Source organism: Haliotis rufescens, unplaced genomic scaffold (assembly GCF_023055435.1).
Source record: "Haliotis rufescens isolate VD_foot unplaced genomic scaffold, xgHalRufe1.0.p SCAF_3, whole genome shotgun sequence".
In the NCBI taxonomy this organism is placed as follows: domain Eukaryota; kingdom Metazoa; phylum Mollusca; class Gastropoda; order Lepetellida; family Haliotidae; genus Haliotis; species Haliotis rufescens.
Genome location: NW_025964001.1, coordinates 40,842,543 through 40,861,810, shown reverse-complemented (window position 1 = coordinate 40,861,810; position 19,268 = coordinate 40,842,543). Strand labels below are relative to the sequence as shown.

Here is a 19,268-nt window from a genome sequence, read left to right as displayed (position 1 = left end):
CATCTTAGAGTAACAGTGCCGCATGATGAAGTGGAATAATACCATGCTGTCTTTAGTTTTTTTGTTTGTGAGTAAGAGAGTTGGGTTTAATGCCAGCTTTTAACAGCATTCCAGTTATATCGTGGCATGTCAGCTTAATGTGGGAGGAAAGCAGGTCTAAGACGTTTATCACTTCAGTGAAACCCACGAGCGGGGTTATGTTGCTGACAAACCTAGAAACATAATTGGGGCGAACCAGGATTCAGACCCACAATCATAGGTTTCTGGCGTGCCCAAGGGATGCAACTCTGCACGGCAAATTGAGGCGCCTTAGATGACTGGGCCATCTGTTCCCCCTAATTGTTTGTGTGTTTGTTTGGTGTTTAATGCAGCACTCAGCAACATTTCAGCTATATGACAGTGGTCTGTAAATAATCAAGCCTGGTCCAGACAATCCAGTGGCTGACATCATCTGCATCGATCTACACAATTGGGACGCGATGACATGCATCGGTGAACCTGACCACCAGATCCTGGTAGTCGTCTCTCCACAAGCATAGTTGCCTCTTGTGACAAGCGAGGGTTGCTGAAGACCAATTCAAACCCATCCATTGTGACGGGCAAGCCTGAGTGCAGTCAGTGTGCTCTACATGTCAACCCACTAAACAAGACATGGGTTGTGCATTGTTTCATCGGATCTTCTATCCAACACAGGGGCACACAATGAAGCACAGGTGTTGCAGATGACTTTAGACAAATCAGATATTCAATGCAATCAAATAAATGTCTTGTAACATGTGGCCACATAATCAAACACCAGTCACAGTGCTGGAAACTTGGGTCAAAGTTCACTTAGATTCATCATTGAGCTAACACACTTTCAGCCCTATGATCAATGACAATATCAGAACATGTTTTAAGGCATATATGGTGCTGAAGGCCTATGGGAAAGGCAGTCTGTGACTTCAGTCACTGATCCGTATCACGAATCTAGTAAAATTTCTTTTGGTTTTGTAAATTTTGCAAAGAGAAATCCATACATTCACACAAAGATCTACTGAAAATGATGTCAGGTGACCAGTTCAGGCTAGAAGACTCAAAGTGTTTGGGCACAGATTAGTAACGTGACTGCAGAAATTCTGACACACAGAAACCAAAATGTAAGATGCTAAACTATTTTTTTCAGTCCTATTTGCACTGAGATTCTGTTCTGATACACATGTTGTCATTGTCATGATTTGTTTGTTTGTTTGCTGCACTCAGCAATATTCCAGTTCTATGATGGCTGTCTGTAAATAATCGAGTCTAGACCAGAAAATCATGTGATTGACATCATGAGCACTGATCTACGCAATTGGGATATGATGACATGCATCAACCAAGTCAGCTAGCCTGACCAGCCAATCCCGTTAGTCGCATCTAACGACAAGCATAGTTGCCTCTTATGGCAAGCATGGGTTGCTGAAGACCTATTCTACTCGGATCTTCAAGGGTTTCACTGTCAGGAAGCACATAAGTGTTTGTTTGTTTGTTTGTTTGTTTTCTGTTTAACACTGCACTCGGCTATATGACGGCAGTCTGTAAACAATCGAGTCTGGACCTGACAATCCAGAGATTGACATCATGAGCATCAATCTGTGCAATTGGGATACCATGACATGCATTAACCATCAACCAACTAATTTCGTTAGTCGCCTCTTACAAGAAGCATAGTCCCTGTTTACGGCAAGCATGGGTTGCTGAAGACCTATTCTATTCTGGATCTTCACGGGTCAGACAATAAGTGAGACGTGAGTTCAACTAGTCAAGTGCCACACATCACACCAAAACCGTTACACAAACACCCGGGACTCCATTATCCAAAGCAACCTTAGTGCTATGACTATTGTAAATCAATTCAATGATAAAGTCCGGGAAGTAACCATGGTTACATAGTCATATTCAAGACCAATTCTGACCCGGATCTTCACGGGTGGAAGCACTCAAGTGATACATCTGTATACCACTCTGATGTAGTGCTGTTCCAATAATGGATTTAATTTACTACTGGCTGCTTACAACACGTCCAGTTGGTAACAAAAATCAATAACAGATTCAATGAGCAATTATTTGTGCACATATACATTCCTTCTTATTTGTTCCAAAAAGAAATTAGACTGTAAAGTGTCTTTCTTTAATTTCTGCTAAACATTTAAAATTTAACTGGTCAGCTCAGTTTCAAATTCATATAACATGGATGACATATCAACATGTTTGTTATTGTTGTATTGAGTACAGGGTGATACAGCTTATATCACTCAGCTGTTGGCTACTACATACAGAACAAGACAAAACATGAGCAGGGCTCAAGAATACCCCCGACCTCAACTCAAACATATTTTTAACTTCAAAATATGAAAATACACATATCAAACTCGAAACTTTGCACTGCATTACTCCTACTAGTACCCTACCCGTGAAGTTCCGGGGTAGAATAGGTCTTCAGTAACCCATGCTTGCCGTAAAAGGCGACTCTGCTTGTCGTAAGAGGCGACTAACGGGTTTGGGTGGTCAGGCTAGCTGACTTGGTGGATGCATGTCATCGATCCCAATCACAGGATTGCCTGGTCCAGACACGATTATTTACAGACCGCCGTCATATAGCTGGAATATTGCTGAGTGCGGCATTAACCAACAAACAAACAAACTGTGCCCCCAAATTGAAAAAGAATCCATGAAGTAGTTTTTAATTTATAGGTCACACAAATGTTGGAAGTAAAAAAATATTCTTCACTACCGGTAGTGTTATTTTCACTGAAGGAAACACATCACTTTCTGTCCCTGCCGTAAAATATCACTGTTCTAAACTTTAAAGATCTCAGTCTTTCACACTTACATATATATAAGTGACTTATATTTCACAGTTGTCACTCCTTCCTGTGCTCACCAAGGAACACATCTCACAGCAGCAATTGATGCTTCATTTTTCTGTGAAACATGATTTTCCATATATGGTGCACGTTACAAAGAATATCTATAGTCAAGGAATCAGGAACTATGTTATTAAACTTTATAAATCTAAACAACATATATGTAAATCAAGGAAATCGATAATGGGTATATACTTAAATAATATTCGAATCTATTTTCGTAACTCGTCATTAAAAAATTGTTCAAACCTTTTAATTTTTACATATTGATAGTATAATGTTTTAATTGTAGAATTTGCTAGTTTATATATTATAAAACATCCATAGAGTTCAGTGTTTATAGCTGAAATAACTTGAGCGATGGATCGTGTCATTGTCAACACACTCCGCCTCAAACATTTGATGCTCTTTGCGATAGGTCTTGAACAGCATTCATCACTGCACTGCCACTAATTATAGTGCTGACTGATTAATTTCACAACTGATCACAATCACGGGTGAGTAATAAAAGAAATCAGATAGCCCCATGGTCCTATACAACTGATAAACATTACTAACTTCCCCAAAGACGTGCAATTATATTAATTCATAAAAAAAATCTGTGGAAGGCAAAAATTGAGTATTAAAGGTATAAAACAAGTCTGATAAAAGACAAAGTAGTGAGAGTCCATGATCTCTGACAACAGCACAACGGTATATAATAATGTATGTGTATTTACTAGTGTGTTATTCAGCATCATGTTTTATCAGTAACAAAACGCCCATGGCGGAGGGAGTTATGTTAAACAGAAAACAAACTTCCCAGAAGTGAATACCATTATGGAGAGATAGTCAACATCAAGCACATATTTAGTGCATAATGTCCCCGCTTCCTTGATTGATCCACGTAATGTTCAGCTCCCAAAATACATTCCATATAGATCTGGTTTTATTTCAGCCAATCGAAAAACATTATTGTGAAACAATCTATAAAAAAACAAGGATTAATAAAAATTCCTTAAATGTATGTAAAAAATTGATTACCATGATGAAAGTGGACAACAATAATAAAATCAAATGTTACTTCAGAAATGAAATTCCGCGGCCAAATCTATCTTTAACACTGACCACCTTAATCAAAGGCTATGTCTCTGTTTAATGATGCATATTCATATTGAACAGCAACACAAAACTGGAAATACCCTTTGCATTTCCCAAACCTACTAACATCCCTATACACAAATACTTGTTTCCATTTCAAAGCTAGGTCACTGAAAACATTCAAGAAAATCTGACCATACAAAATGAATACAAATATGTGACTAGGAGTTGGTCTAACACAGGTCACACGTCATATGACTGCTGACCACTTTCCAAGATGGTACAGATACCAGCAGTTGATATCGGGAACTGCAGTCACAGAGCAATATGAAGAATAGCATACACAACATTGTGAGAGCTGGCGAATATTACCTCCATAATCTGTTGCTCCATCAGTGAAGTGTCCACACTCGTGTTTATATGGGAAGAAACAGCAGGCCACCATTGCACCAGCCTGTCGCATCTCAGTCCCAGGTATTCGACTCCCCTGGTCTATTAATAGCACATTCTGTTTCTGGTGATTGCCAGGATATAAATAGCCATAGCCACCAACACTGCAAACATGTGCTGTCCCAGCTGAGCGGAGGTTATTTATATTAACAAGTTTAAAACTTGCGCTAGCTCATTCATGAATATTCTTTTACGGCCACTATCTGTGTTAGTTTGCTGGTGATTTTGCTAACGATTTCCTGACATGTATACAGTGTAGAGAGCGGGGAAGGTAGATTGTACAGCGCCTCTATTACCTGGGCAACTATTTATAATGCTGAGCTGGGTTGACACAAAAGCACCCGGTATAGATCCGGGCCTTGGTTAACCTCTGGCTGTAGCTTTCTGATACAACGTTATGAAACATCTTTCCCAACGGAATTGTGGGTATTCCTAGTCTGTCACTGACAGATGCAGAATGCATAACGTAAACATTCTGTGATGAAATATTTGTTTTGATTGTCAACATGTAACGGAAGGAATGTCACTTGGTTCTGTATAGAATTAAAACTGTTCGATATTACTGTTAGTGTATCTATTTCATATTATTGTGAGCGTATCTATTTCATATTTGTGTTGGTTTCTCTATATGATATCAGTGCTAGTTTGTTTATATGATATCAGTGTCAGTTTCTATGTGATGTCAATGGTAGTGATATTGGTACATCAGTAGTGTGTCCATATATCAGTAGTGTTTGTTTGTTGTTTAACAAAGCACTCAGCAATATTCCAGCTATGTGACGGTGGTCTTTAAATAATCAAGTCTGGGCCAGACAATCCATTGATTGACATCGTGAGCATCGATCCACGCAATTGGGATACGGTGACATGCATCAACCAAGTCAGGGAGCCTGACCGCCCGATCCCGTTAGTCGCCTTTTAAGACAAGCATAGTCGTCTTTTACGGCAAGCATGGGTTGCCAAAGACGTACTCTACCCCGGATCTGCACGGGTCACAATGGTAGTGACCCCATGTGATATCAGTTGTAGTGTACGTGCCTATATGATATCAGGGTTATACAGTCAAACACTGTTGTATCAAACTAATGGTTGTCTTGAAGTAAAAACTTGGTCCCTGCGTATTCCTTCTTTAATCTTCATTTTCTTGTATCAAACCTCGGATAACTCAAAGTAGTTACGTAGGTCCCTTAAACTACTAGACAACATATATCAGTGGTAATTTGTCTATATGATATCAATGGTAGTGATCTTTGGTAAATGGAAACAAGTCCACACGGACAGGTAAGATACCGGATTTCAGTTAACACCGTTAACAGAAGTATATTGTATTTACTAAATCTGAAGCATGGCTCAAGGATATTATTCAATGAGCCTGGAAATTAACAAATGATAAACAAGCATGAAATACTCATATACCCTGCCAATATGACATTTCCCGTTTTGTGCAAGGCATTAGCCTTCCGTAAAGTCAAAGTTGTTGCTGGGAAACTCAAATAATTTATTTTTTTTAAATCCAAAACTATCAAAAGGCACCACCACTTTTTGACCTATCTCTGTGCCAAGTTTGGTGAAATAAATATTGTACGTTTTTCAAAATCTGCTCCAGAAAGAAGCACTACCACCATTTTCAGTCTAAGTCTAAGTTGTTGCCATGGAAACTCTATCAACTATCAAAATGCACCAGTTCACCACTAGACCTATTTATGTGCCAAGTTTGGTTAAGATATCTCTCATGTTTTTTTTAGTTCTGCTCCGGAAACGAAGTGTGAAGGACGGATGAAAGGACAGCACCCATTCCTATATCCCCCTTCCACTTCATGGGGGGGGGGGGGATAATAAATAGCCTGATAAAGGTATTCCTATCCAAGCTGCCAGCATGCCTGAGGATGTGTCCCCTGTGTGTTCATGCAGAAAGTGGTATTTACGTGTCACTGAGCCATGTTAAGTAAGCCAAGGATTTATAAAAGTACATTAAAGATAAAAATGTATGGCTACATGGAACTTGAATGACCTTCGACAGGAGTATCCTAATACTGTGTCATACACAGATACCAGAGTAACATTTTGTAATATTCAAGATTCTACTAGCCATATTTTCTTTTAATCATGTTAATATTACTGTCAGTGATGTAACAATTTCTGCTGTGCTGTAAGCATGGAAAGTGGTAGACTTGGCGAATCCATCAGGAAATGTCTGTACACAGTATTGTTGCAAGACCCTGAATGCTGTGCGTCTGACTGTGGCTTGGTAGTGTTGCAGGGATGTGAACTGTGTGTCTGACTGTGGCTTGGTAGTGTTGCAAAACCCTGAATGCTGTTTGTCTGACTGTGGCTTGATAGTGTTGCAGGGATGTGAACTGCGTGTGTCTGACTGTGGCTTGGTAGTGTTGCAAGGATGTGAACTGTGTGTCTGACTGTGGCTTGGTAGTGTTGCAGGGATGTGAACTGTATGTCTGACTGTGGCTTGGTAGTGTTGCAAAACCCTGAATGCTGTGTGTCTGACTGTGGCTTGATAGTGTTGCAGGGATGTGAACTGCGTGTGTCTGACTGTGGCTTGGTAGTGTTGCAAGGATGTGAACTGTGTGTCTGACTGTGGCTTGGTAGTGTTGCAGGGATGTAAACTGTGTGTCTGACTGTGGCTTGGTAGTGTTGCAGGGATGTGAACTTTGTGTGTCTAACTGTGGCTTGGTAGTGTTGCAGGGATGGAACTGTGTGTTTGACTGTGGCTTGGTAGTGTTGCAGGGATGTGAACTGTGTGTCTGACTGTGGCTTGGTAGTGTTGCAAAACCCTGAATGCTGTTTGTCTGACTGTGGCTTGGTAGTGTTGCAGGGATGTGAACTGTGTGTCTGACTGTGGCTTGGTAGTGTTGCAGGGATGTGAACTGTGTGTCTGACTGTGGCTTGGTAGTGTTGCAGCAATGTGAACTGTGTGTGTCTAACTGTGGCTTGGTAGTGTTGCAGGGATGTGAACTGTGTGTCTGACTGTGGCTTGGTAGTGTTGCAAAACCCTGAATGCTGTTTGTCTAACTGTGGCTTGATAGTGTTGCAGGGATGTGAACTGCGTGTGTCTGACTGTGGCTTGGTAGTGTTGCAAGGATGTGAACTGTGTGTCTGACTGTGGCTTGGTAGTGTTGCAGGGATGTGAACTGTGTGTGTCTAACTGTGGCTTGGTAGTGTTGCAGGGATGGAACTGTGTGTTTGACTGTGGCTTGGTAGTGTTGCAGGGATGTGAACTGTGTGTCTGACTGTGGCTTGGTAGTGTTGCAAAACCCTGAATGCTGTGTGTCTGACTGTGGCTTGGTAGTGTTGCAGGGATGTGAACTGTGTGTGTCTGACTGTGGCTTGATAGTGTTGCAGGGATGTGAACTGTGTGTGTTTGACTGTGGCTTGGTAGTGTTGCAGGGATGTGAACTGTGTGTCTGACTGTGGCTTGGTAGTGTTGCAAAACCCTGAATGCTGTGTGTCTGACTGTGGCTTGATAGTGTTGCAGGGATGTGAACTGTGTGTGTCTAACTGTGGCTTGGTGAGGTGAGGTGAGGTGAGGTGAAATTGGGTTTAACGTCGCGTCCAAGATTATTGCACTTATATAGCGACGTGCATGCACGTGTATGTGTGTGTGTAGCTGCTTGTACTAGTCCGGACTGATGCCGATTTATAGTGCTAGCTCACTGAGATACCATGCCGCATGAATACCCTACTCAGACACAGTATACTGACTCCGAGCCGACCAGTCCTTGTTTTAGCCCCTTAATGTCGAGCGCCAGACAGGGTAACAACAAGTACAATATTTTAACGTCTTTTTGTATGACGCGGCCAGGGGGTCGAACCCCGGACCTTCCGCTCTCCTGGCGGACGCTCTACCACAAGACCATGGAGGCGGTCTGTGGCTTGGTAGTGTTGCAGGGATGTGAACTGTGTGTCTGGCTGTGGCTTGGTAGTGTTGCAGGGATGTGAACTGTGTGTCTGGCTGTGGCTTGGTAGTGTTGCAAGGATGTGAACTGTGTGTCTGGCTGTGGCTTGGTAGTGTTGCAGGGATGTGAACTGTGTCTGACTGTGGCTTGGTAGTGTTGCAGGGATGTGAACTGTGTGTCTGGCTGTGGCTTGGTAGTGTTGCAGGGATGTGATCTGTGTCTGTCTGACCTTGGCTTAGTATGCTTGGATGTGAACTAGATGAGTCAGTTGAAATACAATATTAAAACTTCTTCCATATGATCTACAAGAATCTGAACTGTGTATGTTCTCCCAAGATCTCAACAGATGCTCACATTGCGTGGAGAAGTCAGAACTGTGTATGTTTCAACTGATATTTCTGTATGTGTGGATCTAGTTTCACTCATGAAATCTACTGTAGAAAGCTAGTGTGGGTTGTGCAGATGCTGGTGAAGCTGTCTGATCAATAGCTGCAAGTGAACAAGACAGCCTACTGCACTGGCTTCTAGATCACCAGATATGTGTCAGGGATAAGACTTAATTCACTGCCCTACTTAATGGCACTGCTGCAGAGTATGTAGGCCACTTCATCATGCTCCACAAGGGAGGGAGGTAAACACCACACACTGGTGACAGGAACTGTTGATGGATGCATGTTGCCAGATATCAAACAGGAAAGAAAGCCGATGTCACATTGGCTGTTTATTGACAAGAATCAACTGTCTGGAAGATAGGAAAAATAAAAACTATGACCATCAAGACGGATGACATTCAGGCTTCATCACTATCATGTGATGACAACCTGACCCAATGCAACGATACATCAAAATACAACGAAGACAAAAAGATTGGCACATTTTTCTATGACATACAAATATTACATTTGCATGTTCTGAAAGACTTTTATACCCAACTTTCATAAACTACTTGCCACCACAAAGCATGTTTAACACACACCCCATCAGTGATGCACATCACCAATTTGTATATTTGTATATTAAACAATTTGTGTGTATACAAATATATTTCTGGCTAGAGTAGGCATGGTAAGCAATCTGTTTCCAACAAGTGTGTCATGCACTGTTATCACACAGCCAGGTTCCCAGCTATAGTTACATTGTGTCACACTCAGGATGTCTAGAGGCAGATTTGATCTATTTTTAGGGCCAAGACACCTTCATGGGCTTCTTCAACATGGGATGGATACCCTCAAACAGAGCAGCATTTCCAACATAATAAATACACTATTTGGTCTTGGTTTTGAACATCAACTAAAAAAACAATTACAAATCACAACCAGCTTGCAGTCAACCCAAGTGTGACATACATCAGCACGATCAGTCTGTGACATTAGCCACTAGTCTGAAGCCCATGTCTAGTAAAATTCTGTTGGGTCTTGTAAAGTCTGCTGGTAATAGTCTACTAACATCAAAATCTACAAAAAATTATGTTTGTAGTCAAGTTCGGGTGAGTAGACACGAAAGTGGTTGGCACTAACTGCATATGTTAATGCATTATTAGTCTATTGACATACAATAAGTCTCAACATACCCCTGTCATCAGGGTCCAAGATCCCGATGCCGTGGTCTAGGAAACAGCGTTACACAGACATCGCTGATGAACAGCACATTATGTAACAATGGTTAACGGAACAAGAAATTGTCTTACAGTTACACCGACATTAAAGTAGGTCTATGTATTACATAATGAAGGTCAAGCTACCAGACTACCTGAACAAACAAAATTTAATTTACCACTGTCACATGTAATACAATCCTGAACACAGGAAGTTCTTTCCCAAAATTATCATGGTTCCTGGAGCTACAGGTCTGCACGTGTAGCCAAGATGATCACAGGTTTAAATTATAACCTCTCCACCTGATTAACTAAACACCCTAACTTGCTTAGCATTGTTTACAGACAAAGAAATACTTCGGCATGTCAGGCAAACATCAAAAGATTTGAATTAAGGTTGCAAGTCAAAGATTCATTTTATATCATAAAAATTCTTTGAACCATTAGACCATTAGACCATTGCTACCATTGTTACCATTAGACCAGTTAAACATGTCAGATTATGTGTTTGTTTGTTTGTTGTTAAACGCCGCACTCAGCAATATTCCAGCTATATCATTTGTATATGACAGCGGTCTGTAAATAATCGAGTCTGGACCAGACAATCCAGCGATTGGCATCATGAACATCAATTGGGATCAATGACATGCATCAACCAAATCAGGCAGCCTGACCACCCGATCCCGTTAGTCGCCTCTTACGACAAGCAAAGTCGCCTCTTACGACAAGCAAAGTCGCCTCTTACGACAAGCATGGGTTGCTGAAGACCTATTCCACCCCGGATCTTCACGGGTCACATGTCAGATTAACTTGATTACAGGGCTCTACATCCCTTGTATGGTTAACATTGCAATTGCATGGCTACAGTAAGCTCCTGGTACCTGAATGCCACTGTTAGAAATCATGTTTTTAACAACCATACCTCGTGTTTACAACATGTACAATATGAACACACAAATAAGCAAATGGAAAATTATGAACATTTGAACATTATTACACAGTAGGGCTGCAACGAATATACTATGAGGTGAATGCGATTCGTATCACGAATATAGGGTTACGAATACGAATATTAATTCACGAATACAATAACAAGTCAGCTGTTGATGTATTATTTGTTATATTCAGTGAAACAAAAGCAACCCAAATTATTTGACATGGTTTGTTAATTATTAACATATTATACATTTATATACTGCACTTATCCAGGTGCTAGTATCTGCTCAAATGCAACAATGACCAGTGACCACAATACTGTCAAATTGTGTTGTCTTTCAAAAAATCTATGCATATAGTATGTTCTTATGGATATTTTTAGATACAGGGTGTGTAAATGAACATGACTGCATATTCATGAATATTCGATTCTATAGGTCACGAATTACGATTTCAATTCATGAATGGATACGGTTCGATTCACTGAATACACGAGTGAATTGTAACAGCCCTATTACACAGTACGTTAGATCAAATATATTTGGATATTCAGAAATGAAAAAGATTATTATCAGTTTTGATGAAGAGGAAAGGGGCTACAATTTCATAATTACAACAGCTCGATGTCTAGACATGGCGAGTAAGACGGAGTATGCATTTTTAGCAATATTCCAAAAATATCACGGCTCGGGACAAAAGAAATGGGCTTCACACATTGTACCCTCTGGGGAATCGTACCCAGGCCTTCGGTGTGACAAGCGACGCTTTCACCACTAGGCTACCCTACCGCCCCCTGGTGAAGTGGCATTCACCGAGCTCGATGATGGATCAATATTAGTCTCCTAGTTGACACACTTTAATTCTAAAGTGCACAACTAAACATCTTTACGAGTGCAATTTGGCACACTTGAAACAAACAACAACATTTCTTTCCCTAGATTTAGATACTTTAGCCAAAACCTTCACTACACACAAGAGAGAGGATAAGGTTGATGGCTGCATCATGTACATAAAGAAACAGATTAGATCTTTGCACCATTGCATTCATTGAAGTAGAAACCTCCATCATGTAATGGAGTGAAAATGAAAAATAAATGTGATTTTAATTGAAAATAATTAAATTCTAAACCGACCATCAGCAATCATGGTGAAGTTAAAAGCTTCATTTCGATACTAAAATCAACATGTCCAACTTCAAGAGCTAGCTAGTGTCATAATGTGTATAATCAACACAATCAATTGTAATACCCTTCTGAAAACTACCAACAAAAAGGACAATTGATCTGCCTGACAGACCACTTCCTGTTATGCCAGGAACAATGTATTGATGAAGGGAAGATAAGTGTGTCATAATGATTGGAGATGAAGGAACAGGCAAAGCATAATGTATAACAGTAAAGTTTGGTCTTCATATCACATTCCTGGGGCAAATAATACTGTTATCATTCACAATTCGTACTTATTCATACTCAACAGCAAAGAGGATTAGTAACAGTACATATAGAATTCTAGCCAATGTTCTTATCATAATCACATTACATAACGCAGCATTGCATAACGTCAAACTGCTGTACAGGCGTGTGGAAATGCCATGCCTGACCCAGTTGACCTATTATATTATGCTGCTGGACAAGCAACTATTTGGATTCTCAATTATAATTCCATAAGCAGAAATATACAGTGCCTATAAATGTCCACACAAGTGACCCCTGATCCGATCAAGTATATTCTGACACTGCTCACCCGCAGGTGAATGATTTTGTTATTACCACACCCGGGTCACTTATACATGAGTTAATTTCAAACACACTTCTCTACTTAGAACCTCTGAAAATCCAGGTTAGATAGGTCTTCAGCAACCCATGCTTGTCATCAGGAATGGGATCCGGAGGTCATGTTTGCATACTGGGTTTAAGCATGTCATCATATCCCAATTTTGTAGATCAATACTTGTGATGCCAATCACGATTGTCTGGTCCAGACTCGATTATTTACAGAATACTGTCATACAGCTGCAATATTCTAAAAGATGTCTGCACATAACCCCTGCTTTAAATTCAAATCAACTTAACCCTAACCCTACATACATGATTTTTTAATACTTCTAGCCAGGGGGTATAATTTATAAAGATTTCGAGTCAGTGGTTACACCATATACAGGTGGAAATTTACTGAATATTGCAGAGTGCAGCGTTAAAAACACAACCAAACACTATTTTAAACTTCAAAGGCTATCCAGCGAGGTCTGCATCTTAAATCCAACCATCATTTAAAAAAACACTTGATGACATCAATGGTTTCGGGATAAAAGAAGGTGTCCAACTTACCTGAAGGTGCGACTGCAGCAGCAGTCAGTCTCGTCTCGGTCATGCACCACTCAATACCATTATCACACGGTACCATCATACAGCTGTATCACTAGTACATCCACAGAACACCTCAACAATCCTCCTCCTCAATACTATTCACATCCCGACACCCACACTGGGAGGGCAGAGCAGGCACAGCATCTATCAATCAGCCGATTCTACTTTTCCTGATGCGGACTCAGCCCCTGAGACCACGGTCTGTGCATGGCAGTACTTTCCTGAAGCTACAGCTGCCCCAGGCTTCTTGGCTGACCCACTGACTGTTATATCACCCTGATCTCATACACTGGCCAATGGTCAACATGGCCTAACTGACCGCTGTGATATACAGACATGACAGAAGTGTTATAACCCCTAGGGACAGAGCCCACACAGTGAAGGGTAACTAGCCAACAGCAAAGTGCAATCATTCAAGCATGAAGTACTGACTTACATAATCTGGCATAAATCAGTTGTTTAGCCATATTTAAGCTTTATCTAAATAGGCTGCAACTTGATATTCCAGTAATTGGTAATTGGGTATACCCAATTCATCCTGAATTACATAAGAAATTATGTTTATGACCACTGTGCAGAGGTAGATTGAAACATATACTGTTACAGTCAGTTATTCTAAATGTCAAGTCAACTACATTCAGTATTCAAACATGCAGAAACACTCGCTGAGGGCTAATTTAAGAGTTGGTTCAATACCATAATATATTATTCAGTATCACACATCACCATGATTACGGTAACCAATTCCATATGAATCCAACCCACAGCATAAATGTCTTACTCAACATGTTTACTCAGCACAGACACAGGCAATTGGCCTATGGAAGTAGTTGCATAAACAAATAATACTGAGACAAAATACTTTTCTTCAATTGCAAAGTCTTGTAAAGATACATTGCCAAAACCAAATGAATGACGATAATTAATAGTTGCATGTGTTACAGATTTTTGGCCCAAAAATTTAGGTTGGCAGGTTGGAAAAAAAATAGAATTAATGAATAAAATCCAATGTCAAATAGTTCTTTAGCATTTGTTTAGGTTGAAAAAATAAAATAAGGAGGGAGTTTTTAAGATAATATTGAAACAAGTTTTAATCATAGTAGTCTAAATAATTTATTTATATTGATATTGACAGGGAATGAGTTGCTTCTGGCTGATGGAATGTTATAAAAAACATTCCTTGTCATATTTCATTTTTATTTTTTTCACATTTCAATTTTTGGAATCTGCAGATTCATATCCCAAGTGTAAAATAGGACTCGCCTTATCAACAAATTATTACAAAACATGTTATAATGTGCATTCTAAAATATAACTCCCACGTGTCAATAAACAGTCAACACAGAAAATATTATCCCCATGAAGGCCATTCCCTGATTCAGAAGTATAACTTCATCAGGCTGACTTCCAACCACTGATCTAGTGCTGGAGCCCCTGTATCACCAATGACTACACCTTTAATACCCACAGATTAATTGTCCAGAAATAGTCCCCAAAGACCGGGCACTATATATATACCTCATCAACAACACAAGACATGAAACATCTTCATTACTGAGCTGCTTACACATGTCCCAGCATGCAACAGCACTTCCCCCACTTCCTGGTCCATGTGCCCATAGCTCCAGGAGGGCAATAAATGACATAACACACCAGATGGCCAGTATCTGATCAGTCAATTGTTTTAACTTTGACAGGTCTAGATCATTAGTGTGACATTCATAAAGCCTTATTTGGAAGCATTGTGTGACAATAATCAACATTATGGTCCACACACTGAATGGGAATGGTATATACTACTCAAAAGATGTTAAGGACCACCTGATTCTTTAATATTACCATCATTTATCAGTCATGGCATGGCAGACTGGACTATTTTAATATGAAAGAATCGGGGATGGGGGGGTGGGGGTGGGGGTAGTGGTGGGGATGTCCTTAACTTCATTTGAGTAGCAAATTACATCATGACATGGCATGAGAGATTAACCACACAGCTTTAGAAATTGGCACTGGTCCCATAGTCCTTGCCAAACTGACCAATAGTTAAGGCATCCTAAGGACTAGTAGAAATTTGGCCTTTTTAAGGGTATGCTATTTGTTTTTTACAAGGACATTTGCCATAAAACTGTTAGTTTCCATCGCTGCAATAGTTAAATATGAATGGGGCCTTAACCTTTTTTGTGTATTATATTTTTTTTATGTTATAACAATGAAACGGTTGTTACTTGACGAACACAAAAAGCCTTATTTGGAAGCATTGTTCTGTATTCCCGTTTACCGGTAATTACTGTTATTTATTGGTAAAATTAGGCTTGGATCGGTAATTTATTTGACTGCCAGTCCTTGTGGACCGGCAAATAAAATATGTTATCAACCTTTGTTGTTGAACAAAACACTGGCATTATTCATATAAGTATATTTTTCTAATGAAGTCAGCTTGTCTGTTACCATCAGGGTTTCCCTTTATTTTTAGGGCAAGGAAATCACATTTCGCTTTGCTTTGAGGTTAACCATATATTTGTAGCGACTTAGTCTCGAAAGCTTGAAAAAAGAAAAGAAAACTGTGACTGAACTTTGTGTGAATGGCATGTATATCTAACTAAGTTACTTCAGAGATGACATCATTAGGGGAGGACTGGCAGTTTCAAAAGCCAGTGGGAACACTGATTGATGTGAATATAGTCAACATAACAATCCATGCACTTAAAGGGATGGTAATATATTATTCATGTGATAACAAGATGATACAGCAAATATACTGGAAGTACATAAACATGAGACCACTAATAACAGAGTCCTCAAACAGATGCTGATAACACACCTGTAGGTAGAACTGTTTGATAAAATTACACACAACTGCATATACCATTTCCAGAAATGAAAATGAAACAAACGGATCAATCTTTTAACATGATAATATTGAGGTGTTTTATCTTAGCTATAACTGTACAAGCTACTATGGTTGTGGTTCAACTCGCTTCAGTATGTAATAATTCTGCAGTCATGGTGATGGGAGGTGAGGGGATGGGTGGTGAGGGGATGGATGGTGAGGGGATGGATGGTGAGGGGATGGATGGTGAGGGGATGGGGATGGGTGGTGAGGGGATGGGTGGTGAGGGGATAGGAGGGGAGGGGATATGAGGTGAGGGGATGGGAGGTGAGGGGATATGAGGTGAGGGGATGGGAGGTGAGGGGATGGGTGGTGAGGGGTTGGGGGGTGAGGGGATGGGAGGTGAGGGGATGGGGGGTGAGGGGATGGGTGGTGAGGGGGTGGATGGTGAGGGGATGGGGATGGGTGGTGAGGGGATGGGTGGTGAGGGGATGGGAGGTGAGGGGATGGGTGGTGAGGGGTTGGGGGGTGAGGGGATGGGAGGTGAGGGGATGGGGGGTGAGGGGATGGGTGGTGAGGGGGTGGGTGGTGAGGGGGTGGGTGGTGAGGGGATGGGGGGTGAGGGGATGGGTGGTGAGGGGGTGGGTGGTGAGGGGATGGGTGGTGAGGGGATAGGAGGTGAGGGGATGGGTGGTGAGGGGTTGGGGGGTGAGGGGATGGGAGGTGAGGGGATGGGGGGTGAGGGGATGGGTGGTGAGGGGGTGGGTGGTGAGGGGATGGGTGGTGAGGGGATAGGAGGTGAGGGGATGGGTGGTGAGGGGATTGGAGGTGAGGGGATTGGTGGTGAGGGGATTGGTGGTGAGGGGATGGGAGGTGAGGGGATGGGTGGTGAGGGGATGGGGGGTGAGGGGATGGGAGGTGAGGGGATGGGTGGTGAGGGGATAGGAGGTGAGGGGGTGGGTGGTGAGGGGATGGGAGGTGAGGGGATGGGTGGTGAGGGGATAGGAGGTGAGGGGATGGGTGGTGAGGGGTTGGGGGGTGAGGGGATGGGAGGTGAGGGGATGGGGGGTGAGGGGATGGGTGGTGAGGGGGTGGGTGGTGAGGGGATGGGAGGTGAGGGGATGGGTGGTGAGGGGATAGGAGGTGAGGGGATGGGTGGTGAGGGGTTGGGGGGTGAGGGGATGGGAGGTGAGGGGATGGGGGGTGAGGGGATGGGTGGTGAGGGGGTGGGTGGTGAGGGGATGGGAGGTGAGGGGATGGGTGGTGAGGGGATAGGAGGTGAGGGGATGGGTGGTGAGGGGATTGGAGGTGAGGGGATTGGTGGTGAGGGGATTGGTGGTGAGGGGATGGGAGGTGAGGGGATGGGTGGTGAGGGGATGGGTGGTGAGGGGATGGGGGGTGAGGGGATGGGGGTGAGGAGATGGGGGGTGAGGGGATGGGAGGTGAGGGGATGGGAGATGAGGGGATGGGTGGTGAGGGGATGGGTGGTAAAATGATGGATGGTGAGGGGATGGGTGGTGAGGGAGGTGAGGGGATGGGAGATGAGGGGAGGGGTGGTGAGGAGATGGGTGATGAGGGAGGTGAGGGGATGGGAGATGAGGGGATGGGAGGTGAGGGGATGGGAGGTGAGAGGATGGGAGGTGAAATGGGGTTTAACATTGTGTCCAAGATTATTGCACTTTTATAGTGACATGCATGCACGTGTGTCTGCTTGTTCTAGTCCGGACTAAATGCCAATTTTATGGAGCTGGCACACTCATATACCATCCCACAGTTTGACATGAATACCCCACTCAGACACAGTATACTGACTTCAAGCAGACCAGCCTTTGTTTTAGTGCCTTAATGCCGAGCGCCAGACAGGGTAACAACAAGTACCATCTTTAAATGTCTTTTGGTATGACGCGGAGGGGAATCAAACGCCAGACCTTACGTTCTCCAGAGGCAGTCAGGGGATGGGGGATACCAGGAATAGGTTAATGTATACATAACATAGACCATTTTGTATGATGTACCCCCCCAAAAATATTGTCTAAACATGCTAAAGGAACAGTGAAAAGTGTTGGTGAGTGTATACGTGTGTATACGTGTGTATGTGTGTGTATGCGTGTGTCTGTGGAGGCACATAGTCCTGTGCACAGTGTCCCATGCAAATCAGGAGAAGCTAAGCAACTCTGGTCTCAGGGAGTAGTTGGATGGGTGACTGTGGTTGCCACTTGACTCCTGAGAGTTTCTAGAGCTTCAGTCCTGCTCAACACTGAAGCACACGAAGCACATTTGGTGTCTCCTTAGGGAAGTGACTTTTCAAAATATGCCTGTTCACCCAGCAGTGAAAGGGCACCTGGTAAGAGATGGTAAGGGGACTGTTAACCTACTAGCGTCTCACAGTCAGCTTGGGTTGTACACTCCCCAGGGAGCTGAGAATGAAAACCATCTGATCCACTGACTGGGGTTATAATGGTGCTCTTTGAGCATGATATCCAGCATGGAAAAATTGAATAACAGACTATTTATTATACGCATGAATATCATGCCCAAGTCAAAACACTGCATTTGTTCACTGCTGCATCTGAATAAATCTTTGATATAATTATAGAAAAGGCTGACACCAATCATGGCAGCTAGATTAATATTACATACCATATTTCTCCACAATTGATCATGGACACTTACATCAATCGATAAAGGTCAAGGTAATCACACTCGCAACCAATCAATAATCCCCTTCACTCAATGAAACATTATACATATAATGGAATGCTAATATTGGCCCACGACAAAGTAATTCCTGCTTTTGGCCACAAGGCACAAGGACAATAAAGTGTTTCCTTTGTAAAAATCATGTTAAAAAAGAGTTTACGTTTTCACAATATTAATCGCTTTATTTACAGAAACTGTAAAGATTACCCTTATTATTGTAACAATACAAAAACAGTTGGTTCAACAATCAAAATATAATGAAAAACAGTTGTCTACAAAATGGTCAGACATATCAATCACTACTGATGATGAATCACAACGACCTTCCGTATCTCCTAGTGTTATTTACTGTCCTCAGCAACAATACACCGAAGCTAACACTGTATTACACAGCACTCCAACAACAACAACAACAGCTATTCCAGCGACCTTGACTAGATGTGCATATATCATAACAAGTTTACTTACCGCCTGTTTACTGTTCCATCACTATTACAATCACCTTAATCATTT

The 19,268-nt window shown here is 41.9% G+C and overlaps 1 protein-coding gene across 2 annotated transcripts in view; it reads right to left on the bottom strand.

Annotated features, from left to right (window-relative positions):
- The window catches only part of LOC124122856 (ribosomal protein S6 kinase alpha-5-like), a 50,029-nt gene that overhangs the window by 18,603 nt on the left and 12,158 nt on the right, over positions 1-19,268 (bottom strand). The window contains exon 1 of one of the 2 annotated variants that reach the window (XM_046486032.2): positions 4,341-4,465. The exons of the other annotated variant lie outside the window; for it this stretch is intronic. Within the exon in view, the coding sequence (XP_046341988.1) occupies positions 4,341-4,431 (91 nt within the window). The 5' untranslated portion in view covers positions 4,432-4,465. Of the gene's footprint in view, positions 1-4,340; positions 4,466-19,268 lie in introns of those variants that run through there. 2 annotated transcript variants of the gene reach the window in all.